This window comes from Prinia subflava, chromosome 9, assembly GCF_021018805.1.
Source record: "Prinia subflava isolate CZ2003 ecotype Zambia chromosome 9, Cam_Psub_1.2, whole genome shotgun sequence".
Lineage (NCBI taxonomy): Eukaryota > Metazoa > Chordata > Aves > Passeriformes > Cisticolidae > Prinia > Prinia subflava.
Window position 1 is genome coordinate 29,931,827 of NC_086255.1, and position 27,358 is coordinate 29,959,184.

General features: G+C 41.8%; 1 protein-coding gene across 1 annotated transcript in view; it reads left to right on the forward strand.

The window, feature by feature from the left end:
* The window catches only part of IPMK (inositol polyphosphate multikinase), a 37,014-nt gene extending 16,420 nt beyond the window's left edge, over positions 1-20,594 (forward strand). Inside the window, exons 3-6 of the mRNA XM_063406130.1 lie at positions 2,455-2,551; positions 6,574-6,746; positions 13,967-14,048; positions 15,019-20,594. Of these exons, the coding sequence (XP_063262200.1) occupies positions 2,455-2,551; positions 6,574-6,746; positions 13,967-14,048; positions 15,019-15,653 (987 nt within the window). The 3' untranslated portion in view covers positions 15,654-20,594. The remainder of the gene's footprint in view (positions 1-2,454; positions 2,552-6,573; positions 6,747-13,966; positions 14,049-15,018) is intronic.
* The last annotated feature ends 6,764 nt before the right edge of the window (positions 20,595-27,358 follow it).

The window sequence follows — 27,358 nt, forward strand, 5'->3', positions numbered from 1 at the left end:
TCCCTGTGTAAATTTAAGCACTTGTTTTACCCTCGCTCTATCATTTAGGTCATTAGCTAGTATTTAGAAAACAACTCTGAGTGTTGTGTTTTAAATAAGGAAAAGAACATTCCCATTGTCCTAAGCAGCCCGTTTGCATTAAAAGCAGATGAATCTGTTACAAGAAACCCCAGAGTGTACTTTGGATTAAAAACTTAGGGAGGGTAAATTCGCCTCAGAATTAAGAAGTCCTGCATGATGGGAAATTATGACTTCATGGTGTCTGTTGGACTATCTGAGCTGGCACAGAAACTGCTGTCTGTGCAGTGGGGAACGCTGAACTCTTATCAAAGAGAGCAGAGATCAAGTCTGTGCCTCAGCATCTGCGTGCTGCTAATCTTCCCCTCTCTTCCACCCTTAGCTTCTTTTCTTCCTCAAACGAGTGAGATCAAGCTACATTGCAGTCTTCTGGAGAAAGCACTGTCCTGTGCTGGCAAGCCCTGAGGCTCAGTGAAGAAATGTTCAGATCACTGATCTCAGGGGCAAGTGAGGTTTTTTATCTTGGAGCACAATGTACCACCGTACCACCTTGTGCTAACATGGGAGGGAAACTGGACTTAGGCACACAATCATGTGTCATCCTCAGTGGTCATGCCAGCTTGTCAAAGCACGGCATTTGAAGAGAGATCAGTGCCCTCTGATGTGACACTGGGACTTGAAAGATACACACCCAGCAATTTCTCTGTGCTTAGATAGCAACAGTAGTGGCAGAGGGTGTGGTGTTGGGCATACCACCACAGTGTATGTGGAGTTTTGCAATATACTGTGCACATATTTGTGTGGTTTGAGCTTTCAGGTTCAGCCCCTTCCCTTAGGATCTTTTAAAAGGGGCCTATACCATGAGCTGGTTAAAGGAGTGGGTCAGATTCAATACCTCAGCATACAGTCAGCGTGGGTTTGTCGTGGTCTTGATCACTGCCCAGTAACAGTGAGGGTGTCAGAACTGTGGCTGGTGCAAGCCCAGGAGAGCCCTGCATCAATGGTGAAGTCCCTCTGTTAGAAGCACACTGGTGATTTCAGTTTACCTAGTGTGAGATTTTTGCAGTGAAGCCTAAATTCAGGACAAAGTCACATTAACTAACCTGAGCACTGCTGCTGCATGAGGCACTGTCTCGAGTTGCTGGCCCTGGTGAGGATAGCCAAGGCTTGCCTCGATGCTCTAAAATAGTATCTGGACTGCAGGTCCATTTTTTCTTCTCCCTAGCTGTATTAACACAGCAACACCACTTATTTTGTATTTTGCATACCTCCCCTTACCTCCCCTTTGTAGCTGCTGTTGGCAGTATCCCCCAGTGTGGTTAAATGTGTCCTGACACCACGAGCTGAGCCAGGTCTGCAGAGCTGTTCATACCTGGCCTTTTTTGCCTTGCACAGCTTTGCAGGGGGCTCTGGCTGCACTGCAGGGACAGCAGAGCCCTGAGCGTGCCCCGGTCACTGTGCAGCCCCCATGGGTGTTGCTGTGTGGCCATGCCAGGGCTGAGGGGAAGGACACCGCTCTGATGGCAGCACAAGTGGGATGAGATGGCTCCTGAATGCAGTAACAACTCTTGTAACCTGCACTGGTGTGAATATAGATCTTTCAGTTTACAAAGCACGTGGAAGTGTGGTGTGGGCAATCCCCTGTGCCTGGAGCTGCATCACTGGCTAGGATGGGGGAAATCCAGGCAAGGGAGTGGTTTTGAAACTCTCTTAGCAATGCCACAAACTGGTAACAGTCATGCAATTTCATAACAGATGGCATCCAAAGCTTCATTTGAACTGCAAGGAGTTGTTCCTTCAGGAATATAAGCCAGCTGCTGTTTCCGAACTGTTACTGTTTTTCCTACAGAAGTTGAAAAAAAATGTTGCAAGCATTAAAGCAAATGAAAAAAAAATCTATTTGAATTGTACAGTGTGTGTGATGTAGCTACAGCATGAATTGTCTTGGAGAAGATGAGAAAATGCTATCTAGTCTAAGCTTCTGCATGTTACCTGATAAAAAATAAATATTTGGATATATAATATGATACAATAATCCTATACAGTCTTGAATGCAAATGTGAGAACACCTTTTTCAATAGCTAAGCTTTGAAGATAACAATTAAAATTTATATTTTTATTCAAGTTAAGCCATAAATTGTACTTAGGGTTGATGCATAGTTGCCACTTTAAAATTTGAAAGAAAAGATGCTGTTAATTTATGTTGGACTGTGATAATTATCATCTCCATCTTGTAAGTTTTTAAAATGTAAGGTAAATATCTTAAGACTTATGCAAACAGAGACTGTGAGAAAGTATTATACAGGCCAGTTGGAAATTGTCATGGTTTAGCCCCAGACAGCTACCAAGTACCATGCAGCTACTTGTTCACTCCCCCACCAGCGAAAATGAAGGTTTAAAATGATGATCTCTCCAACCCTCCCTATTTTATTTCAGGTTTATGACTCCAACTGTTGCGACAGCATTCTTCTGGAGCTGCGGGAATATCTGCCAAAATACTTCGGTGTCTGGTCACCACCTACTGCACCAAATGGTACTGTTCTAATTTTATCTCTTAATCCAAACCTCCTGGAGAAATTTTCTGGAGACTAATTTTTGGCAGTTGTGAGCTCCGTGGGGGTTTTTTGGACTTGCTTTGGAACCCTCTGACGTTCCCTCTAACAACTGGTTCCAGTTTGCAGTGCTGTGGCTGGATCAGGTCTTTGGAGTGTTCCTCTTAGGGAAGATGGGGTGTGGCTGTTTGTGCAGCAGAGGTTTCCTGAGTCACTGGGCCTGATGCACACTGACTGCCCCAGAGCTCCTGCTCTGGATGGGGTCGTGGTGGAGGAGTGGGCTGCTTGCATGGGCATGTCCAGCCAGGCAGCCAAAGCAAGAAGCACTTTGTGGGTTTGGAAGAAAGGAAAGATGGATACTCTGGGGCTGAGGAAGCATTCAAACTGGAATCTGCTGCTGTTTCTCCAGAGGCTGAATTCCCACCACTGAAGGTGGTGCCTTACCACCCAAAGCACTTATTTCAGCAGGTGCTATGCTGGGGAGTTGCACTTGTCATCCTCTGTTCCTGGTTTGAATGAAACAAAGATCTAGTGCCTTCAAATTTGTGTTTGTATAACATTAGGAGTCAGGAAGAAAAGGGTGTTTTGGTAGAACAACTGGAAGATTGTCTTTTCAAGAGAAAATAGATATTGTTGTATTAGAAACTCGATTTTCTTCTGGGGACTTTTCTAATTCACTGTGGACATGGAGCTTCTGGAGCACACAGAAACAAAGGGATGCTGTGGAGCCTGTTGTAACATGTGGGCACCAAACTAGATGCCATGCTCCTTCAAAGTAACTCTGTCTTCCACTTATGCTGTCACTTGATAGACTTGTTTTCCAAAGAAGTAGTAAGACAGTATCCAAAGATGTGGTGTAATATCTACAGGAAAAAATGAAAGGAAGGTTGTGGTGGGACCAGCAGTTTCTTAGCTCAGATTTACCTTCATGCTTTCCTGTTGGGCACTAACTCAAATAGCTGTACAAGAGCAATCTTTTTCTTTCCCTGACAATTTAATATGTCATGGAGTTCACTTAATATTCCCTCTCAATTGCAAATAATTTTTTTGTATTTGCAATATGATCTTAAGATGTGAAAATATGTGGTCTAACCAAGAGGCAGTAACTCACCACATTGCTCATTTGCTTTGGGGATTCAAAAGCACTGTGCACTGTGGGGCTGGATTTTGGAAGGTTGCCACCAGTCATTTAGACATAGGCAATAGGAATAACTGTTTAAAGGAGGAGAAAGTTTTGATTTTGTTTGTTTTGCTTCTTGAAAAGGCTGTGCACTGTCATGTGTCCTCTTCATAGAAAGCTGTGGCAACAGTTCAACCAGAACACTGCACTGCCAGCTCTGTTATCTGCAGTGTTAATGAGCTTTGTGTAGTCTTGATAGAAATCAAAGTCATAGGAGATGATGGAGCTTAGCAGAGTGTGTGTGTATCTTGTTCTTCAATGTAGATTGAAGATATATTTGTAATTTGCTGCAGTCCTGACATTGGAAGCCTGACCTTTCCCTTGGCAGTCACTGCTCTGCAGGCTCTGGGATCACAGCTCTGTACAACCCAGTAGCAGTGAACCCAGTAATTTCCTATTGTTGACAAATTGCTCATAGGTGACTTCTGAAAAAACAAAACTTAGTGTGCTCTCAACTTGATTTGTGGCCATCTCTGAGTTTCCATGTGACAGGTAAGCAGGCACTGCAGTTTGTAAGGTGAAGAACACAATTTATTTCCTTAGAGAAATATTTAGGGAGAAGCATCAGCATTCTGTACTGAAAAAATAGGTAAGTGGATGAAATTGCTAGCTAAAAGGGGTGAAATGTATGAAGTGTAAATGAGAATGTAGGAAATGTGACAGAAAAGATGGACTCCCAGTATTAATACAATTTTTAAAATAACTCCTGCTGAAATCACATACCCAGTGCTACTGCAAGGAAATGGGGGTAGTGGTGGGATGCTTTTTACTGAGCTCACCTAAAATGGCTTGGATTTGAAATTTAGCTTCACTGGCATCGTGGATATTTGGAGTTTATTCACAAAGCAGTGGAAAAGTTGTTATAAAGATGTAGGAGCCATCTGCTGCTGAGTTTTCTGAGTGTGGCTGCCTAACTGTTGCCTGTGCTTTTTTTTTTTATTTTAAGTAACTTCACTGCTGCTCTTTTTATACCTTTACCTAATTTTATTGCCTAACTTGAGAACAGGATAGATACATATAATCCAGCCTCAAACCTTTCTTCCTTTGTTGCTGTGGGCAATTGAGGCTCTTCCCTGCTTGTTCCTATGTTTTGAGAGATGTCTCCCAAGTTAGGAAAAGGAATCAGATGCCCTAAGTGATTTTGTCTCTTCTGTCTCCAGTGAGGATTGAATGCACTGGCATTTTTGTGCTGAAGTCTACAGTGCTTCATATCTCCCTTGGAACTGTAAAAAATAAATTATATGTTAAGCCACACCTGCCTCCCACTGGTAAATAGAAAAGGGCAGGGCAAGTCTGATGAATGATTGATTTAAATTCTTGAAATGTATGGTCAAGACTATCTAGTTATGCAAGTTTTAATATAAAAACCTTTATGAATTCTTCCCTCTGTGGGGGTTTTTAATTTAATCTAGTTTTAGATGGCAAATGGATCATTTCCTGAAGCACACTGGGTTAGCTGGGCACTACATAATAATGTAGAAAGTGTGAATTGCTTGAAAAATCTGCAGGTTTTTGTTTAACCCAGCAAGGGGAAGGGAGGAGAGCTCCCTGGTTACCTGGACTGGGGTGCAGACTCACTGGTACCCTTGAGAAGGACATTTATGGTCAGAAATCTGAAAAGGAGGGGGAACAACAAAGTGACAGATATTTCGGACTTATAAGTATTTGGGAGGTGCTGAATGTTGGTGCTGTGTGGTTAAACAGTGGGAATCAGACTGGTGCAGTAGAGGACAGTAGATACCCATGGGTACCTATGGAAATAGATGTTTTATACTACTTTCTGTATGATTTTATTTTAGAGCTGATGAAAACATTGCATCTAAACGATTTGTATCATTTTGCATTTCTAACAGTTTGGTTCTGGAGCACTTGCAACATGCTCCAAAGCATTTTGGAATTGGTGGTGGAGGACTGCAGCCCTTCTCTGAGATTTTTTGCATTTCCTGTCTTTCCTCATCTCCCGTGTAAACCTGTGGCTCTTTGCTTTCGAGAGCTATGTACTGAAAACCTTGAACTTTATTTATTTTCTGCATTGTTTTAGAGTGATGACGCAAATCTGTTGATTGCAGTGATTTCTTTTATATGCAAAAAGAGTCAGAAGGATGACAGATTTTTACAATTTTTGGTTTAATAAGAGATAGCTGACAGATTTTATGGACTCCTCAGATATTGGTAGTGGTTTCTCAAAGTCCTGCAAAAGCTATGCTAATATCTGACTGAATTAGACCTCTGTATAACAACTTTGAAGAGTAAAAGTGGCACCTGCAGTTGAGGTGATGCAGAATACCCTGCCTGGTAGGGAGAGGGTTTGTCCTGGTTCTCCTTGGGGAAATTCCATGAGCAAATATCAAGCGTGTTGGCTGCCTAGGGCTCCTCATAGTTAGCAAGGAGTTATTTCAGCTTGGAATGTCAAGGCTAGGACTGAAATGTTTGCTTCATTTGTAAAATGACACAAGAGGCCATCTGTATTGCAAAACCTGCATTTGTATGTGGTTAGCAATGCTCTCTGTGATGTGGTAATGGCTTCATAAAAGTTACTCATGGATTTTATCTGGGCAATAATTTGAATTTGAATGCCAGGTTAAAACATGTTAATTGTATACAGTTTTCTAAACAGGAAAGCATTTAGATTTTCATGGCAATAGAATTTGTGGGGGTCAGTGACCATGATTTAGTCTGCATTCAGGGACAAATTTGACTCTTAAAGAATTCATGTGATGTTAAGCCTTAAACTGCTCACGTTCCTCTACAGGTGCTTTAGCAGAAGCTATGTCATTCTTTTGCTCTGCCAAACTGCTAACAAAAGTTTTGGTTTTTTGACAGATACTTATCTAAAACTGGAAGATGTGACTCGTAAGTTTAATAAGCCCTGCATAATGGATGTAAAAATTGGTCAGAAAAGTTACGATCCATACGCTTCAGCAGAGAAGATACAGCAGCAGGTCAGCAAGTACCCCCTGATGGAGGAGATTGGCTTCTTGGTTCTTGGAATGAGGGTAAGAACTTGTTTTGTCTTCAATTTCAGTTTATGCCCAGGCCTCTTGTCCCACACCAGGTACAGCAGCTGGTTTTCCTTGCAATCCTCTGGAGTTTTACATAAATACAGGGTTACCTGAGTGTCTTGGTAGTGCTGGTATCAACTGTTGTGTGAAACCTGTTCCAAAGCACTGCTCTGCTTCAAAACAAGCATTGGACTTGGCTGTGTCCATTAGGGCAAGCTGTTTGCAGCCTGGGCATTGGATATGTATACAAGAGAGGGGCTGGGTGTTTAAGGCTGAGTATAGTTGCAATTAATTCTTCACCACCACAACAGATACTTAAAATTAAGATGATTTTATGTGTGCTTGTTTTCTTTCAAGCATGTATCACAGATTTACGTAGTGAACCAGTCTTTCTAATAGTTTAATAATGAGCTGTATCTTCCACATTTTTCATCTTGATATTCTGTTTTTAAATAAAAATAATTTTACATAATTTTCCTATTTAGGGAAGAGTAAGTAATCTCTCAGAGGTGATGCATATAGCCACAAACAGCTGGTTATGTTTTACATTTTAAAAAGCTTACCAGGAAGCTTCTTTTGATATTTATACACTCAAGGGGCTGCCAGGGGAGGGTTAGCTGGGCATGCAGACATCCCTATTACTCTTAGAAACACTAGGAGTCAGTATGTATGTATTGGCTACTTTAAAACTTCAATGTAAAAGGCTGTACAGAACATTTGTGTCTCAGTAAAGAGAAATGTGTTGATGTCACTGATGGAATTCCAAAGTCGTTTTTTCTGCAAAGGTAGGTACTGGAATAGTTTTCTTTTTGATGTGAGGTTTTTGTTTTTCTTCTCACACACAAAGCCAGGGCTCCTCAAGCCCTGCATCAACATGCATAAATGGCTGGAGACTTTGATAAGCTTCCCCTTTGCTGTTCAACAGCAACAGCAGCCAGATTGCACCATTGTTCAGGATGATGCTAATATCTCTGTAATGTTTTGTGCAGAGCTGCCCAGCCTCCCAGCCCATAACTCTGCCTTGAGATAAGGTGCAATATAAATTGTAGTGGTCATGGGTAGTGCTTATGTAAGCCTATGAGCATGAATGTGGGAGTTAAGTCAAAAAACAGCCAAACAGTTTAGATAGAAAAAGAAGGGTAGAGGTTATAGCTTTGGTTTGGTTGATGTCATTACATAACCTTTCTTATCTCATTTGTAAAACAATGTGCTTCATGTCCTTTGTTTCATGACAGTGCAAAAGGAGTGATTGATAGTTTTTATGATATGCTTGTGGCTATTGTTTCTAACACTGTCACTTACGTGTGTCTTTGTCCTATTGCAGAACTTTTTTCAATCCCCTGATTCAGACTGGATGTATAATGATGATTCTCCCAAGTAGTGCAGTTTTCCATCCAGTGTTTAACTAGATGAGATTTGGATTTTTGCCTTTGGCATGTTGTTGTTTTCCAAAGAGAATTGAAAGGTTCCTCCTGCCCTCACACAGCACTTGGCAAAGTCTGAATTCACAAGGAGTGTTCTCTGCCTCTTCATTATGGGCTGTTCTCAGCTTGTCTGCTTGCTTTATTTTTGCAACATTCTGGCCATACTATAAACCCCTCCTACACAGATATGTACTGCCCAGAACAGCTCATGTGCTGGATGAAGATTGTTCCTGTTTGCTGGACAGAACATGATGTAACGAGGAACTACAGGGGTTTGGTTTGAGCACTCCATTCAGTGTTTTTTTACCAGGGAGGTGGGCTTGCAGGGTGAATTTTTACAAGACCAAGAAGGAGAGGGCCAGGAAAAACAGAGAATGTAGCTATGCATTTTCTAAAGCTCCTATCATACAAGTTGTCATGAAGAGATACAAGCAAAAAAGTGTTATGGGGGATGGTTTACCTGAAAAACTACTTACAGTGTATTTTTATCCCAAAGGCTATTGAAGCAGCGTTTTCTTATGTATTGGTAAGCAAGCAGTCATCTGTTCATATACAAAATATGTGTGGGTGTCCTTAAAAATAGGAGTCTCCTGTCTAGCCCAGCATTAATTTATGTGCACAGTTCTGGCATTTGACCTGTATTTAGCTTAACACACTGAATAGATAGAATAAATGCATTGGAATACATTTAGAAAGCACAGTTATTTTAATCACATTGTTTAAAAACACAATTCTGTACTTAGTGGAGAAGTTCCTTTCTTTCACTGATGCCCCTGGATCCCTGGAAGTGTCCAAGGCCAGCTTGGATGGGACATGGAGCAGCCTAGTTGAGTGAAACATGATTGGAACTGGGATGTCTTTAAGATCCCTTTGAACCCAGATCATTCTGGGATTCTGTCAGAGTGGACATGATCTGTTGTGAAAGTTAGAGTTTATATAGAAGTTGGAAGTCTCAGGTACTGTTGCAATAGCAGAAATACAAATTGTGATGTAGTTTCAGGGGTAGACACACAGTTAGGAGCTCTCTTAGCAGCACAGGCAGTGTTAAATGCAGAGCATCCTGCATGCTGTGGGTACAAGCACAGTGAGTGGGCTGTGCTCTCATTTCACATTCACACTCCTTTTGGAGTCCACAGATCTGCAGATTCTCTTTTGTTTCCTGGACATTGACTGCAATCTCACTTACTCCAAATATTTCTGAAACACTTTTTTAAAAGCACAAACTGGTGATGATGTAATTTTACCACTATAATCCATCGACTTCTATTGTTTGTGCCTTTGAACATGCAGGCAGTAATGTATTATATGCAAAGCTGTTTTACAAGTGAATTTTCTCATCCATAGCACATGGTTCTGCAGGATGTTTTCAAATTGACTGTAGCTCACTCTATTTTATGAGGTTTTTATGAACTCTTTCTAGTACTGTGGTAATTTTCACAACCTCTGATCTGTTAGTAACAAGATTTAGGAGGGAAGTCAGTTTAAATCTTGCATCTAGTCCAGATTCCTCTACACTAAAAAATTACCAGAACTGGGGTTTTCACATTTATAAGTCTAATTCAAGCTTTGATGTTTAAGAACACAGGAAGACAAAGCAAAACAAAACCTAAAAGAAAACAAACAAAAATCCATGAAATAAAAAATAACTAAATAAAACCCTAACCCAAAGAAACCAACCAAAAATCCTGAAAAAAAGAAATTTTCCAAGCTGGAGCAGGTGGTCTTTTATTACATTAAAGAAATTTATTCTAATGAGATGCTTCATGGAAGTTCTGGGAGTCTAAAACTACTGCATTAAGGCATTTTTAAGATGGCTTATTATCTAATTGCAGTGTTGTAATTTCTTTTATTTGGGAGATTAATAGTCTGCTTTTTCACTGGCTAAATTTGAACATAATTTCATTCTATCAACCTATTTGTGTAAGGACTTGACTAAAACTGGATATTGACTGTCAGAGCATTTGGGGGTGCACTTAAGTCATATGAAACAGTCCAGAGGAACAGAGAAGCAAAATGGGCAGAGTAATATCTAAGTATATTCTTGGAAATGAGGGAGCAGGGATGCATCCTTCCTGTGCTGAATTTTCAAGGCAGCAGCAAGCAGGGATGTCTGTACTTTCATCATGTGTGGTCTAGCAACAATAAATTAGGTTTAAAAAAAGTAGAAATTAGGTAATGAGATGTTTAGGTAGATGGATTTGGATAACTGGGCATGCTCTCAGCAGCAGTGGTAATGTGGGAGCATTACTATCTCCAGTCTCTATGTCCTAGATGTGGAAGAGCTCTGCAGGTTACTGAACAGGGATTTTTATTTATGCCATTTATTTATTTTATATCTTCCTCAAATAGTTCTTAACATGCATTTAAATTGTACTTTCTGGGAGTCAGGGAGTTGCCACAGTAAGCATTTGAACAGTGTGTACGTTTTTCTGCCTTACCATGGACGTTGGTACTGAATTACCATAATTAGCATTACATAACTTTTGATATCTTTGCCTTCAGTTTGATGTCCTAAAACTGAAGATGCAAGGTTTCCAAACCCTGTATCTTTGCTGAGACCTTGCAAGGGTTGTGCTTTTTTAAAGACTGTCCTGGACCAACTTCTTATTTTAATTCAAGGTTTCCTTCAGGAACATCAGATGAAGCACCTGAAACTGAAAAAAAGGGTGCAAAAAAGAAGGAACTCTAATTAAAAACATTTACAAAAAGCTGTTTTGGTATATGAACAGCAATGACTGAACACCTCACAGGGAGACAGAAGCCAAGCATAGGTTTATAACATCTAAAGAGAATTTCCCTCAACAGTTAATGGTCTGGATTTTTTGATGTGCTGCTCGTAAGGAGTCACTGCTATTGCTCATTGCAAACTGCACCTGTTAGCTTGCTGGATTCCAGAGCCATTTGTGCAGGAAGCTGAGTGGGAGCTACTTGTAGGCACAAGGAGAAACCTTTGCACTGTCAGCCAGAAGAGCTCTGATCTGGCATAGTAAGAATATATAAAAATCAGTGATGAAGCAGGAGGTTTCTTGAAGGCAGTGTTTTGCAGCTCATAGAAAGTTTTGTCTTGCACTCTGCTGGAAACCTGCCAGGTGATAGAGAGCAAACATATAACAAGCATATAACCTGTGGCAGGTGGACAAGAAGTGAGATTTTTCCTGTCTAATAATTTCTTGGCTCCAGTTAAGGTTACAGATCTGACTTGACTTGTCACTGTTCTGACAGAAAAGGGCTGGTACAGGCAGTTGCCACTACAGGGATACAGAAAAAGCTTGGTTCAAAGGCAGAGTGTCATTTTGGAAAGGTTAATAGCAGATGATTGGTGGTGACCATGTGGACAAAAGCAGGGCAGAGCAAGAGGTCTGTCAGAGAGGAAGTTGATTTTAGCCTCCTGCTCCTGCAGCACAGCCACCCCTGTGTTTGGGTGGGTGAGGGTGGAGCAAGGGCTGGTGAGACTGTTTCTGTTTGAGCTTGGCTTTCAGCTCCCTTGCTTTCAGAATGGGCTGTAATATATCTGTATTGAGTGAAGTTTTCCAGGAAAGTTGAACTCGTCTCTTCCTGCAGTTGCACAGTCTCAGGGTGGTGGTAAGAGACAGGCTCTGTGATTATGCAGATCTGTTGTCCTCCAACACCACTGGCTGCAGCCCGAGGGCCTTCTGAGTGCTCAGACACTTTAACACATACCTTACACTCATGCAGTGGGTCTGGGGCTCGGAGCTTTGTCACTGACTGGTTTGTGTAGTCAAAAATGTGCTGTTAATGCAGCATGCACATCTGGCTCGCCGTTTGTAAGCCATATAGAAAGACATCTGGGGAATGGGTTTGTTCAGATTATGAGAAGAGGTGGGGTGGACTCTTGGGAAACCCAGTTCAGCACAGGGTCTGATGTGCTGCTCCAGCGTTTCTCTGGAAAACAAAATGAGCTTGCAGATCTTAATCAGCATGTTTGAGCTAGTGCCCAGTCACAGAAACTGCAGCTTCTAAGGGAAGAGATAAGGTTCTGGTAAACAAGATGGTTTGGTGGGGAACTGCTGCAGTGCAGAAAGCTGCCCCTGGGCCAACTACCTGAGAATGCTTAACATCATTAAAATGAAGGCACAGCTAGTGACAACTTAGTTGTACTCATCAGACTCTTGATTTTCTTTCTTAGCAATATTATTCTTTATTTAACTGCCATTGAATTGTAGCTCTTTAAAAAGTTTTGAAACTTTTGGCATGTTTTTGAAGGTTACTCTGGTACCTGAAGTGTTTATGTAAGTAATCTTTGGGTTTCTGTGTCACATGCTGTACTTCTTTCATGTGCTTTTGAAAAAAAACCAGCAAAAACTGAGTAGAGAAAAATTATTGTTCTTGTGAAACCAAAATCACAGTTGTCAGATGCAGTTTTAGAATAACTCATCTCTACTGTGGCCTTCTTCTTTTCATAGACATGGAGGCCTCAGTTTCTCCAGCTGTCATAACAGTGTTTGAAGTGTCTCTGCTACTGAGTGAGTTCAAACATTTAGACTTACAGCTCTTTATTTTTTAGAATAAGGAGAACTGTTTACTGCCCCTTCAGTTCATGGTTGGTGACTTAAAACCAGCTTCTACACAGTATGATTTAAGTTCCTCAAGGACTGGGTATAATTACTTCTATCTTTTTGTCAAAAGAAAAGCTATTTGAGACTGTTCTTCCCGGCTGCTTTGCAAAACAGGAGGTGGGGATCTGAGTAATCATACTGGATTTATTGTTGTTTGGATGGGGGAGAGACATTGCAGGCTGATGGGCTGTAATGAAAACACGGAATTCTCTTTTCTTTATTTAATGCTCCTTTTTATTGCTGCTGTTTCACTGTGGTGGACTTCACTGGTTGGCTTCAGCACGAGTAAGGCCCTGGAGGAGGGATGAGGAGCAGGACCTCAGTAGTGTGCCCTGACTCAGTTTCAGTGGGATCCTCTCTTTTTGCAGCAGTGAGGGGAGGGCAGGGCTGTGGGTGGGGTGGATGTCGTGGGCATGGGTGGTCTGAACAAGTGCCAAGCACCGAGTTCCTGCCAGAGACAACTGCCTGCTTGGTAACACCATTATTTCTACAAATAAAAATTGTCTGCACTCTCATAAACAAATTATACTTGGGCCCTGCTGCCTCGCACGTTTCTGCTATGGAAATATTTGAGTGTGAGAGAAAATATGTCTATATGTGAAGCAGTTTTGAATTAAGTTCTTAAGCTTGTACAGCTCCTGATATGGACAGAACTGTACCCATGTGAGCTGCCTCCGTTTCAGATGAGAGCTGAAGTACTGCTGTTGATGCTGGAACCAGCTTTTGCTTGGCTATTGCTGGTTGTTTAGTGCAACCTCATTTGTGCTGACAATTGCAGATGGGTCTTACAGAGCTTGGCCTTGGTGGTCACATACAGTCATTCTGACTGTTTTGCTCTTGTCCTAAATAATTTTGTAGTTTTAAGAACTCAAAATAATTACAATGAAATTTTTGCTTTGTTTTACTAATTTAACATCTGCAGTAACACAGGTCAGAGTCTGATAGTTTCAGATCTCAGTTGTGATTTGCAAGGCCTTATAAAAGCGTTCCCTGTAATGGGTACATTGCTTTTTGCCACCACCAGGATGTCTCCAGCAGAGGAAAGCTGTAGCTTGGAGCCCAGGGGCTGAAGGGAGAGGTTTGGGGAGCCCTGCAGTGCAGTGCTGGGCACAGCAGGGAATGTGAGGGCTAAACCTGTCTGTGAGGTGCCTCTTGCTCTGCAGAAATGCTGGTGGTTCAGAATACCTAGGGAGCCCCTCCTTGCCTCTTTCAGGTGTACCACGTGTCTTCGGACAGCTATGAGACACAAAACCAGCACTATGGAAGGAGCTTGACCAAGGAAACAGTGAAGGACGGTAAGTGGAGGGCACTGCAGTGTCAGAACTCGGTGCGCTTGGGTTTTTCCATTTAAATCCCTATTTATTGAACTGAATGGAAAAAGTGCTCTGGGTGTTCCTGTTTTAAAAGTCCTTTTTTGTCCTCGTGTCAGGGGGGTCTTTGGCTGTTCCCTGTAGTATTTGAGCTGCCTGTCAGTCTGAAATTAAGTGTGCAGTTGGCTGTAACAGCAGGGCAGACCATAGGAATTTCCTCCTCACATCCCTTTTACTACTAATAACGGGAGAAGAGTTCTAGAATTCAACTTTGCAGCTTTGAAACTATAATGAAATAGAAATGTTTTAAAAGTATTACATGTTTTTATTGTGAATACACTTTTTGTTTCTAGTTATCTTCTGTGTATATCTAAGTGTATTTTCTACTAGAAAGTTACTACAAAAGCATCTTTCAGTTCAAAGGACTTCATCAGTTGAAGTCAATCCACTTGTTGCTCTCCATTAACAATTAGTAAAAATGCTGCCATTGTGGGGCTGTTTGGTGATAATTATTGCAAACTAGTTATTAGTTGACACTTGCTCATCTGTCCCCCAGCAAGGGGGGATGTATGTAGACACACAAACACACTCATAATAACAAGCTGCTTGAGCCTGTTTATGGAGAGTTTAACAGATCCTGCCCAAAACTGTCCAGACACTTGTTAAACTGACCTGGGAGTAGGAACTGTGTTCATTTACTGTGTGCTTGATGCATTTACTGTGTGCTTGATACATTTACTTTTACTTACAACCCAAGCCCAAGCTGTGGTGTTACACAGCAGGTGATATGACTGAAGGTCTCAGAGTTCTTAGGTTCACTTTGGGTTTAGTTAGTAATTACCTGAATTGTGTCTATTCCTTCAAATAAGATCTATTCTCACCCCAAAAGAAATAAAAATTGTTTGTTTTCCATTCAGAAGTGAAAATGATCCCAATATGTGTGTATTTCTTGCAGGTATCTCTAAGTTTTTCCACAGTGGGTACTGCTTGAGGAAAGATGTGGTAGCTGCCAGCATTCAGAAGGTTGAAAAGATTTTGGAGTGGTTTGAGGGCCAGACACAACTCAACTTCTACGCGAGCTCCCTGCTGTTTGTCTATGAAGGGTCGTGTCCAGCGACAGCTGTGCGGCTCAGCGATGTCACCTTGGCAGAGAAGAGGAGAGTGCCCAAAGGCCTCTTATCAGGTGGAGATGTATTGGAGTACAATAATAATATTAACGTAATCAATTCTACAGAGAACGGAAAGATTGAAGCCTCTGTAAGCAAAGGCTTGTCTAAATTTTACGCACTTCACAAAAAGGCGTGCTCCAAGAGGCACCACAGTCAGCTCTCGCTGAAAGTTGAAACCTCAGAGCAGGATAACGTGTGGAAAACCAGCACATGCATTACACAGGAGCACCTGAACGGAAATGTTCTACCCCAACTGGAAAAAGTTTTCTATCACGTGCCAGCAGAGACCAAGGAAAGTGCAAATGTCGATGTCCGAATGATTGATTTTGCTCATGTGTTTCCTAGCAACACAAAGGATGAGGGCTATATTTATGGTCTGAAGAATCTACTCACAGTACTGCAAAATATTTTGGATAACTAAATTCTTTGCTATGTTTTTTATTGGGGGCCAACGATAAAGAGCAACAACATGAAGAATTTCTGCACTTGTAGTTCTGTATAACTGGGTTTGTATTGTTCTATATTTTATTTGTCTTTGTACTTTTGGTAGAAGGGTTTAACTTTTTATAATTTCACTCAGGAAAAATATTGATAGTTAATTAGGAAGTGTGAAAGGATGAAGATACTTGAGATAAAGCAAGATAGGTTAATTAACAGAATGAAATGTCTGTGGTTGGTTCAAGTCCAAGGACCACCAGAAGCAAGGGTGATGTTAGTTTCTCTAATGACTTTAGCATAGGTGACATTTTTGCCCATTCAGCCTTGACACTGAGCCGCATCTCCATTAAGAGGTGTTCAGAAAATAGACTGAAAGTTGTAAGGTGCAGGATTGATGTCCTCAGTACTGCCCTTGTGTTTACCGTATTTGAATAACTGGAGTAACTCTGCTTGGAGAGAAATCCCGTTCTGAGTCAGCAGTCTCACCTGAAGCCAGTGCATCCCAAAGTGCTTTTCCACATCATGGGACAATATTGTTGTTCTTTCAGTCCTTCCCCTTCGTGGATGTCCGTAGCCGGTGTTCACCACAGATGAACTACCATGTAATTTGTGTTGAGGTGCTAAGAAAATGCTGGAGTACAATACCACAACAGGCTTAAACTGCACAACTTGTAGAGAAACTGTTCGTTCTTAAGAATGAGTGAAAGAAGGCAAATGCAAGATGTTCCAGGAACTAATTTGGTTTCAGAGATGCTCAGTCTGTTAATGGAGAGTCTGATGCTGTGATTAAGGAAAATGTCTCACTCTGTTCTCATGGCCCTTCTCCGACAACCTCGCTTTAAAAAGCAAACTGGTAGAATGGGGAAAAAGTGTTTGGGGTGAGTGTACCGAGCTGTGCTGGCTGTGAGCCCCCTGCATTCCTGCAGTGGTGTTTGGTGCTTCCTCTGCTGGGGAGCACTGCCTGGAGCCAGCAGCAGCAGAGGCGGAGGAGCCTCCTGCGAGACCGTTCAGCCCCGGAGCTGCCAGCTGTGCCGCGTGCGCCGGCGGAGCCGCGGCTCTCCCGTCCCGCCTGCACACACTGCAGGTTTCTTCAGCGACACACAGGCAAGCTGTGTGGTTTGAAAGCTGTCCCATTCCCTTCCTTTTCACCAGAAAAATTCAACTTTTCTATGGAATACTTGAGATCAGGATGATGTATCCAAAGCAATTTTGGTGTGTCTCTTCTGTATGCTGTGCTGCCATGCTTATTACAGTGAACTGTATGGAAAGTGGGAAGGGAGGAGTCTTGCCATCCCTGGAGCAAGATTTTAATGCTTAAAGCATTTCCAGGATGAAAATGTTTTAGAATTAATTTGGTCATTGGAAACATACATCTTTTTCATGTGGACTTAGTGACCCTGTGGCCTTGCTGCTCTCTGTATGATGTTCTGCACTATGCACTCAGCTGTGTACACATCTTGACAAGTTCTTCATTGGACATCTGTTTTCTACATGACAAAGAGATTCATACTTTTTCAAGCTGTTTTAAATAAAGCTGAATTTTTAGCTCTATTTGAGAGCTGGGGTTAATTGGGAGAAACAGGGTATTACTATGTGTAGAATTACATGGTTTAAACTTTAGAGCTCCTATTGGCCAATATATTCAAGACTGAAACCAACCTTTCAGTAGCATGATGTTTCAGAAGTATAGGAAACGGGGCTTGCAGGAAAGGTGAGACCAGTGTGTTGAAAATTTTATGGGAAATACAGTGAAGTCTGAGGGGGAAAATACCAGGAAGAAAGGGACTTTTTTTCCTACCTGGTATTTCTCTTGCACCTTATAGTTAATATATTCCCAACTCTCTGTGAATTAATTTAAGCCATATTCTAGAAAGAGTTTGTGGTTTTGTTTGCTTTGTCGCTGGTTTCTCTGTTAAGATTTTGTTGTTCTATCCCGTAAATAGTCAACACTAGAATAGTCCAGACTGGTAGTGGCCTTGTATCATAAAGTTACAAGGTTTTATAGGAAAATATGGGCAAAAACATTTCAACATTATCATTTTTGTCCTCTGTAATTCATCTCTTCTGGATTTTAATCCATTTTGTACCAGAGAAATGAGGCATTTTCCTCAAGTCAGTTATTGGAAAATGATTAGTATGCACTTAGTACCATGCACTCTCCTGTCTCTGCTTTAAGATACATGTCCTCGGTGTTTGAATGCTCTTTAAGTATTGATTGTTTTGTTGGCTATGGCAGTATTTGTAACATGCCTGGAATATTGTCAACCTGTCAGAATATTTTGAATAAAAAAAATTTTATCTTGGTTTTTGTACCAGTAGTTATTATGAATGTATTTCTGATAATTTAAAATGTAGCTTGAGAAATAACAGTATTTTTCATTGGAAATTGTGTAAATAAAGCTTGCTGTGGAGATATTTGGGCATAGTACCAGCTGTGAGTTTGAGCCTGCAAAGGCCTTATGTTCACACTTCTTGCATATTTTAAACACGGTGTGTGTTGTGTCTGAACCAATTGTTTTCACTTACAATTGGCAGTGTATTCACAGAAATCATTAAACAGAATCTGTAATTAATCAGAAGATAAGGAGGGAGACAATGGGTCACTGAGCTGATGTGCTCTCAGTGATTGATCTCCCTCTCAGCAATGCCCTTTTGTTCTCTGGACAGAGTACACAGGACAGGCAACCATTACATGGCAATCTTGACAGGAATAGTTACAGGCTTGTAGGTGTTCGTGTCCCATAAACAGAGGGGACAGATTGCCCAGACTGGTGTGGTGTAGCTGGGTGCGAGGCCTGCTGGGGAAACTGATGATTTTAAGCAATAAGAGTTGGGTTTAGCAGAGCCAGCTCTCAAAAAGGAAGAACTCACGCAGCATTGTCGCTCGTGGACTCTGAGATACAGGCCACTGAAGCCTTTCTGCCTAGGGGATGTGAGAACTGGGCTTAGGCTTACCTAAGGAGAGCTTGAGTTATATAAAGTTTTATGAAAAGCATTTACAAATGTATTTTTGAATATGGGTGAAATTTGTTGCATAAATTACATTGGAAGTTACTATATAATACTGTATTACCACTATGAAATACTTAAAATACTCCATTTGTTTTATGAACTGAACTGGAGACTTCACTTGTAGTTGTGATTCTGATGAAACTTGTACTGTTTTGGGTTTTTTCTACTGTAATGCATAACCAGAGTGTTCTTGTCCATAATCTCACAGTTTCATGGGAACTTTTAGAAGTACTGAGTAGATTAGGAAATCACTGATTTCCATTATTTTGATTAACAAAAGCGAGCGTGTTCTTAAAATATTTCAGTGCAGGTAATATTGTAAGTAATGTTAACATGCTACAAATCTAAAACCCCAGTAAAACTTCCTCACCTGCAGAGAGCTCCTGGTGCAAGTCTGGGTTGTGCAGGGTTTAAATTGGGTTTTCTGAGGTGTGACAGCAGCAGTGGTGAAGGAATGGCCGTGTCAGGTGTGCAGGGTGTTTACATTGTGAACCTCAAACCATTGCAGTGGCCTGCTCGCCTCATCGTGGGAAGCACAGTCAGATGTGGGAAGGCACTGGAAGAATGGAGACTCACGTGTACACTTGCTGTTTAAAGTTAGGAATAGTTGTTCATCCTCCTCATTTCTTCAGGTTTTTTTTTCCCTACATGCAGTTTCCTCCTGAGTGCCCCTGCTACAGGTGGCATCGTGATGGGAATTTGTATTTCCTAAAATCTTATGCCCAGTAACTCCTGTGGAAGTGCCGCTATTGAAAAACACCGTAAAATGCCTCAAGTGCTGTGGGAATACGCTCTGCCCTGGAAGAGCAGGAGTGGCTGCTGGTGGACAGCAGGATTTGATGGGAGACTGGATCGTAGCCTTGGTGCAAGTTCTTTACTTGAGAGATGAAGAGGACATTCTGGGGGCAAGGTGAGTGACTGAACTGGGGAGTTTTCCTTCCCTCACTGCAGTTAGGTGGGGATTTGTGTTTAAGGAGGCAGCACAGCAGGGAGCAGTGAGTTCCTGAGGAGCCCTGAGCAGGACACGGTGCGTGCTGGAGCACAGAGCAGGGCTGTGGGTAAGATCCAAAGGCTGCAGATCTCCAGGTGTCCCACAGAGAGAACGTGTTGTGCTTATTCATCGGGTTAAAACAGGAATTCGTCACCATAGCCACAGGCCAAATCGTGTCTGCTTTTCATGTTCACAGCCATCTGTAAATGAAAGCTGCAGTAGAAAATTGTCATCCAAAGGGCAAATATGTTTGAAAGGGAAAAATAAGCAAACTGAGGGTTGTACCGCAGAAAACGTGTTTCAGTAAACATCTTTAACTCTGTTCTTGTTCAGTGGAGATGGGCCATGTGGATTTGGAGTTTAATTTGTTATGTGACATGCAGTAGCAAGGTCAGAAGAAAGGTGCTTCAGAACACCTTAGTTTGAATTATGTACATTGGTTCAAGTAGTTGTTTTTTTTCATAGGTCACTTTTTAAAAAAGAAAGTAACTTCCAAATACAACGTGTGTTGCACCTGACTAAATGAAACTACAGTGCACAAAGGCACTTTAATCCTCTGGGAGCTGTACTGGAACGTAGATGAAACCATGTGAAATTGCACCTGATGCCGTGTTGTTAATAGTTTTTGAGATTTAAAGTTCTACATTCATTATGGTTGATGAATGAATGTGTCTAGTCTCAGTTTCTTTGATCCAAGTGTCTAAAGCTGCCCCTCAATCTCCTCTGATCTGTATGTGTCATTTCATTTGCTATTTTCTGACATTCCTGGACCACAGGGAGTATTGTTAATATTACCCGTGTTTATTTTATAGAACATTGTACTGTGCTATCTACCAACTTTTGTAACTTAATTATTAGTGATATTTAGGCTCATTCTAATAGCTGTATATTTGGCAAATTATTAAAATTTTCTGTAAGTGACTTGCAAGTATAATTGGTTTCTTTTAAATACAAGAAGTTTGCTGAGAAAAAGTTTACTTGACTATTACCTGCACTGATGAATCTTTCTTTCCTTCTTTATGTCTCCTTTTTTCTGTGCACTCTATAATGGGTTTCCCTTGGATTTAGCAGGGTTTCTTTACCACCATATTTTTGTCACAGTATCCATTGCCATTGTTTGTTGGGAATACCTGCTGGGTATACAAGAATCATCTCTCTGAAATAAAAATAAATCCCACAATCCTTTAAACTCATCCTGGAAAACCCTTAACAGGACCACAAGAGGCTATGTATGTTGTTGATTACAAGTCCTTTTGCATCCAGCATGAGGTCCCAAATTCCAAAATCACGCAGGAGCAGCCTTAGTGCCTCACTTCTGAGTTGGTTTGGTTTAAAGGGGGGGTTGTGTTGGGATTTTTTTTTAATGTGTTGTCTTTCTTGTCTACCAAAAGCTTTCTAAATGCGTTCAGTAGTCATGAGTACTGTCCCGTGGCTCTGTGCAGCCTTCCTTCCCATGCTCCAGAATTGGAAGAAATGATGGGGTGAGGCCGTAATTGGCAAAAACCACGGTATTGTGAGGATCTAGGGGGTGTTGTGTTTGGAGTTTAAAAAATGAATAGTTGTGCACTGAAGAATATTGTAAAGAATTCCACGTTTCCTTGTTGGTTTAAAGTGAAGAAGGAATCACATTCCTTCAATACCAGGTATTCCCTGGCTGGGGGCTTCTGTCTCTGCTCTTTCCTTCCTTTCACACACATGTGCTTGAACAGCTGAAATATGTCAGGGAGCTCATGTGGCTGAGAACTGCCTCAGACTAAGAAAATGCTGTGTGGAGAGGAGCTGGGGAGCTGCACAGAGCCCCCACACAAGGATGGACATGGAGTTCAGGCTGTTGGGACATGGCCCTGTGTGACAACCACACCTACTGTTCTCTTACTGCAAAGACCTGATCGTGAGTCTCTGCCAGCGGAGCTCTTGGGTTTGTGTTCCACTGCCTCTCTGCACAGTGTGACTGATGCCTGGCAGATGCCAAATGTTAGTCCCACCTATCTGACACATAAATTACTCATTTTCTGCTCCCCTGACTTTGTGCCCAGACTGTGATGGGATAAAAGTCAAGGGGTTCCTTTTTTGGGGTCCCTCCTTGAAGGAACCAGCTGGAGTTGTAACTTAGTTTTTTGGTCATTTCACCAATATGAAATTATTTTAAGAATCTGAATGTCTGTGCCATGGGAAACCTGGAGGCAAGCCCATAAGGGGACCCAGTGTGAGTGTGTGAGTGTCCAGCTCAGGTGGTGCACAAGAGTAACTCTCAGAGTGGTTCTGCATGCTCAGACAGGGAAGTGTCCTTAGCAATGGAGTGTCCAGAGAGCCATTTAAAAGTCTCACCTTTAATATCAGATATTTCCCTTACCTCCTGTTGCTGCTCTGCTGTTTTTGCTTATGCTTTTCATCCTTCTTGCCATCCCCAAATGTAGACTTCCTCTAAATGTAACTGTAGTTTGTGGTTTAGGCCAGCACAAGATAAATATAATAATATAATAAATATAATCTAGAATGAGAACTGTCAAATACCTGCCGTATACACATTTTCCTCTGGCCATCTCTTCACTTCCTTTGACCTTGAACAGAGCAGACAAATCCACCTGTGTGTCGTGCAGTGTATCTGAAGGGCAGCCAATCGCCCCTTGCCCTGGATGGCAGTAGAGGATTGGTGTCAGCGTGCACTTTTTGGCTGATGAATCATAAGGAGGAACTGAGTTCAGCCCCCATTTTTCCACAGCTATATAAACTGCAATGTGGCTGGCAATAAAAACTTGATTTTTTAGCAGTTTCAGTGGATATAAATTGGGCCAGCAGATGGGAAGCTGTCAAATAGGTACCACACCCAAGTACTAGTGTTGCAAAATTACTTCTCGAAAGAAACAAATCAGGAATAGCTACAAAGAAATGCTGGCAACTTAGGCAACATGAACCTTTTGTTTTCAAATACTCTGATACTCAAATACCGGTGTCTAATCTAGGATATGCCCTTGGACTTTCCCAATACCTGTTCATGTAAGTTTGTAGGTAGGAGGGATTAATTCCCAAAAAACATCATGTTCCATATCAATCCAAAAGCCTTGGGAATTTGTTATGGGTCTCTATTCAATCCAAGCAGAAAACTGTTATGCTACAATTTAAATCTGTAAAAGCAATGATCCTCCATTGAATATAGTTGAATTCCACTTCGAATACTCAAGTGTGGCTTCAAAATACCTGAGGAAGTCAGAGCTGGCTGGGCCCTCATGCAGGATAGTACAACTTTGTGATAGGTCTTGCCCTGTTTAAATTTTCACCTGTGGGTGGTGCATGTCCTGGGACACTGCTTGGGTCACCAGGGCACATTTCATCTCCAGCTCAGGCTGGCAGAGCATTTCCCTCCATCCTTTCCTTCCTACGCCATGAAACATTGAGCTTAGACACTCCCTTATCCCCTTTCCAAGTTTTATTCCAAGTTCTTTACGATTTCATTTTTGGTTGGCTTTTTTCCTTTTTTTTTTTTTTCCCTCTTTAAACCCATCTGGGGGAAAAAAAAACCCCAAAGCAGCATTTTTCCACTTTTCACCAGTGAAGTGCCATGTGATCTCTAGATGGCAGGCAGCTTTGGCTATCAAAGCCCTCTTCAGCAGCACACTGCTCTCCTTAGCGTGTAACAGAAGTCCAGAATTAGACTACAGGTGTTACCATGGGTTGAAGTAATTATTATTAATGCAGTACTGTACAACCTTCTTTATAGAGAAAAATAATGTTTCTGTAAATAACATGGCCTCAGGCTGGCTGTTTTTATTTCTTTTAAACCTGAGTTTTACTAAATTTTAGTATTAAAACCATAGTTTAAAAATCAACTAAGAGACATATCATAATTGCTTTTATCAGTTACCCTGGTTCGTGATCTGTATGAGGAAGATGGCAGTAGTGAAGTGGGAAAAGATGAATCCAGGCATCAAAGCAGTAGTTACTCCATTTGTCTGGATCTAGAACTGTATTTTTATAAGTGTAGCAGTTTCAAAACAAACCAGTGGGAGATTCCAAGTCAGATTTACAATTAATTAGGAAAATTAAAATAGAAGCAGAAAACACTGGCTTAAACTGACAGAGTCAGGATGCAGCCTGACAGCCTGTTGTTCAGGGTGGTAGCAGTGCCATTAAATGGTGCTGCAGTCCTCTTGGAGTGAGAGATGTGGTTCTGTTGAAGCAGTGATGGCATAGAAGGGTCTGTTCTTCCTCTGAAGATCCAGTGGTGGTAACTGACCTCTTGTCCTCTGGGAATCCAGTAGGTAAGGCTGCCTGTGGTGTTCCAAAACTCAGATTACATCCAGGTAGGAATGCTTGGTTCCTCCCCCTGAGCACAGCATTTCACCGTGGGATGGTGTAATTTTATGAGTTACGCAGTGAGGCTTGAGAGCCCATTAACAGAAGATATCGCCCCGAAGGGAGTTACCAGGGGTCTGTCATGGAAGAGATAAAGAACACTGCCCACCTGTTTTTAACACCTTATGAGGATGGTAATAGAATACATACCTTTGGTTACATCTTACATTATAACCTAAAACAATGTGCTTGTAATATTCATTGGAAAGGTGGGCAGTTCAGACAAGCTTTTCTTTCCACTGCAGTGTTTAACAGATGAAACCAAACCGATGGCCTATACATAACCTTTGATTAATAGTTTTCCTTAAAGCTAATCAAAACTCATGTAGCTGGATTTTTCAGTCTAATTAAAACCCAACAGCTCACACAGTCTGTCAGACTCTTCTGAAATAACCTGAAGGTTTTGAAGCAGCTCAGCTCGAGCAATCTCTGAAATCTTGGAGCTGACATACATAATGTTAATGCTAATGACACTTTCTAAGTTTGACCCAAGCTTAGCATTTGCTTGCTCATGAAGGAGAGGTACTCTCAGGGAATGTAAAATGCACTCCTTTCAGGGAGACGGCTCTGTGTTCAGTGGCCTTTTCAGATGAATTGTGCAGTGAGAGAAGAAGGCAAGTCTCCAGTGCAGCACTTCCCCTGCACTCCCCCTCAGTCAGGACTGCTGCAGAATTCAGCCCACTGACTGGAACCACACACTGGCATTTAATCAGCTGGAACTCACAGCTTCTTCTTACCCTGCCTGGAAGCTTTTTTGGGTCTGCTTTTAACATTGGTACCTTGAGATTTGGAGCAAGGAGGCTCCAAGTCTCTCCCCTGGAATGGTGATGCCTTACCAGCGACTGGTAACAAGCCAGGCTTTGTTACAGCTCAGCTTTCACATCCACTTGCTTGGGGCATGACCAGCAGCCCCAGTGTGTAAACACTATTCAAACTCTGCCTGGAGAGGTAAAACGATGAATTGTTTGATTTTTCAAAGGCTGGTGTGCCTCTTGGAAAATAGCAAAGACACAGAAGTCCTGTGTACGCCATTGATTTGCACTTCTTTATTGAGCATTTTTTCACTTTCAAGGCTTCCACCTCACGTGGTGACAGTGCAAAAAGCAGCTGTGCAACGTGTTAAAGCAGTCAGCAGGACAGCCTGGGAAGCCCAAGAAGCGAACCAGGAGGTATTTATAACGAAAACTTTTTTGCCAACAGGAAAGGAAGGTTCCACCTTTAGTCCTCAATTATGTTAGCTTTGCTTAAATGGAAATATCTACACAGAACCCAAGGCAGAATGGACAATCAGTTAAAGAAAGGGCAGGGAGAGACAACCAGGCTGAGGAGGAAGAATTAATTTGCAGGGAACTGGGCATTCTTCCTTAAAGAAGAGTGCACTGAAATAAAAGAAGTTTAACAAAAACAGTTTCTACATAGCAATATAGCACACCAGCATAACAGGGCAGTAACAAAAACTCTGGTCCTATTTTGGCTCAGTGCCTCTCAGCTTGTCTGGTTCCAGCATTTCCAGTGACCCTCTTGGGATTCTTTTCTTGCTTCAGGGTTTTTTTCTCTTTCCCTGTCTTTCAGCAGCAGCTAAATTCACCACCAACAGGCACTGCTGAATTCTACCACAGGCACATTCTTTCCAAAAGTGTTAACAGCTATTTAGGCTTGTGGAACCCTAAACGTGGGAAATACGTCATGCAGCTTTCTTACACACAGAGAATAATTGGGGCTTTTGGGCAGACAGTATCTTCTGCATTTTTCCTGCCTGCCAGCACGGTGGGGAGGCCTTGGAGCCCCCCAGGTTCTCTTGCACTTTCTGGCACTGCTGCACCCTGGTCCCATTCTTGGTGGGGGTGTTCATACCTCACTAGCAAAGGATAAGAAACCCTGGAGTGGTTCTGGATGAAAACCTGCCAAATTCCTGGCAGAGAAGGCTACCCCCCATGGAGCTTTTAGTTTTTGAGCTGCAATTATTTCAATTAAAAATTATCAGACATAATTATTATTCCATGCTAGTAATGATTTTTTTTTACCTCTCCCCCCCCACTCAGATGCATGAGCTGGGCTCTGCATCCTTAAAGAGCCTTTGGAAAATGCTGTGTATTTGTGTTTCAGCTGTGGGATTTCTTCAGCTGCCAGGTGAGACATCCTGTAGTCAGTGTTCAAATTACCTGGAGAGGAAAGGACAACACCTGTCAGTCCTTTGTACAGCATTTAGGTTAAAGTGGAGATTTGGTTAAATAAGGCTAAAATTTAGGCTTGTCAATAGTAAGAGTATTTGCTGGAATTCCCATGGTGCTAGACATACTCTGTGTATTGAGTACCAATAGGTGAGGACAAAGGGGGTTTGCTGAGTGGGCTGTTAAAAACCTCCCTGAATAGACAACAATATTATAGACAACAACATTATAGACAACAACTGCCGAAAACCTCCCTGAATTTCTCTCCCCTGATGGGAGATCTACAACTATATTCTTTGGAGGCAGCAGCTGAGATACTGCCAACAATAAGGAGAGCTGCTCTGCCTCAATAAATACTGGAGACAGTGCATTAAACCTGACCAAGACAGGTTTACTACTGCTTATCTGTGGGGTTTATAAATGTCTATTAGAGAAACCAATCTGTACACGAACGGGATTATCTCACCAGATGAGGCAAAATAATAGAGCTCTTCTATCAGAAGATTTGTGGTAAATACTCTTTGGATTAATTATTAATTACTACTAATAAGCAGGAGCACTTTCCCAAGGGTGCCTGTTTAGTGCAATGTGTGACTGACATACATTAGGGGGAGCTTTGTCCCAGCAGTGGAGGTCTGGGGCAGTGGGAGTCTTACTGTCACAGTGGCTGGGAATTGCTGGGAAAATTTCTGCTTCCTGGTGAAAATTTGAGGGAGTTACTCACAGTTCTGCCAGCACTTGCAGCAGCATTTCCAAGCTGGCTCCAGCAGCAGAAACTCTGGAGGGAGCTGTAAGCTCAGTGTTTCAGCACAGCTTCTTCTTTTCATTATTTTTTTTCCCTCTTAGCCAAAAAGAAACTAGGTATTTGTTTGTAGATATATTTTTGAGTGATTAAGAATGGAATAGTTTTACTTAGCCCTGCACCTACAAGGTTCAAATGTAGTTACTGAGGTCTCTGAAAGCAGTATTCACCTGTGCCTTTGCTAGTTGAGCTTTAGTGGTTTTCATCAGTTCTCTGTGCTGAGTGTCAGTTTCCTCCGGAATAGAGCAACAAGGGGATTGATAAAACTACAAAATATAGACAGTGGGTGTGGATTTCTTTCTTTCTTTTTTTTATAGTGGATTGTCATGGCTTTTGAGCGCTATTGCTGTTTTAGAGAT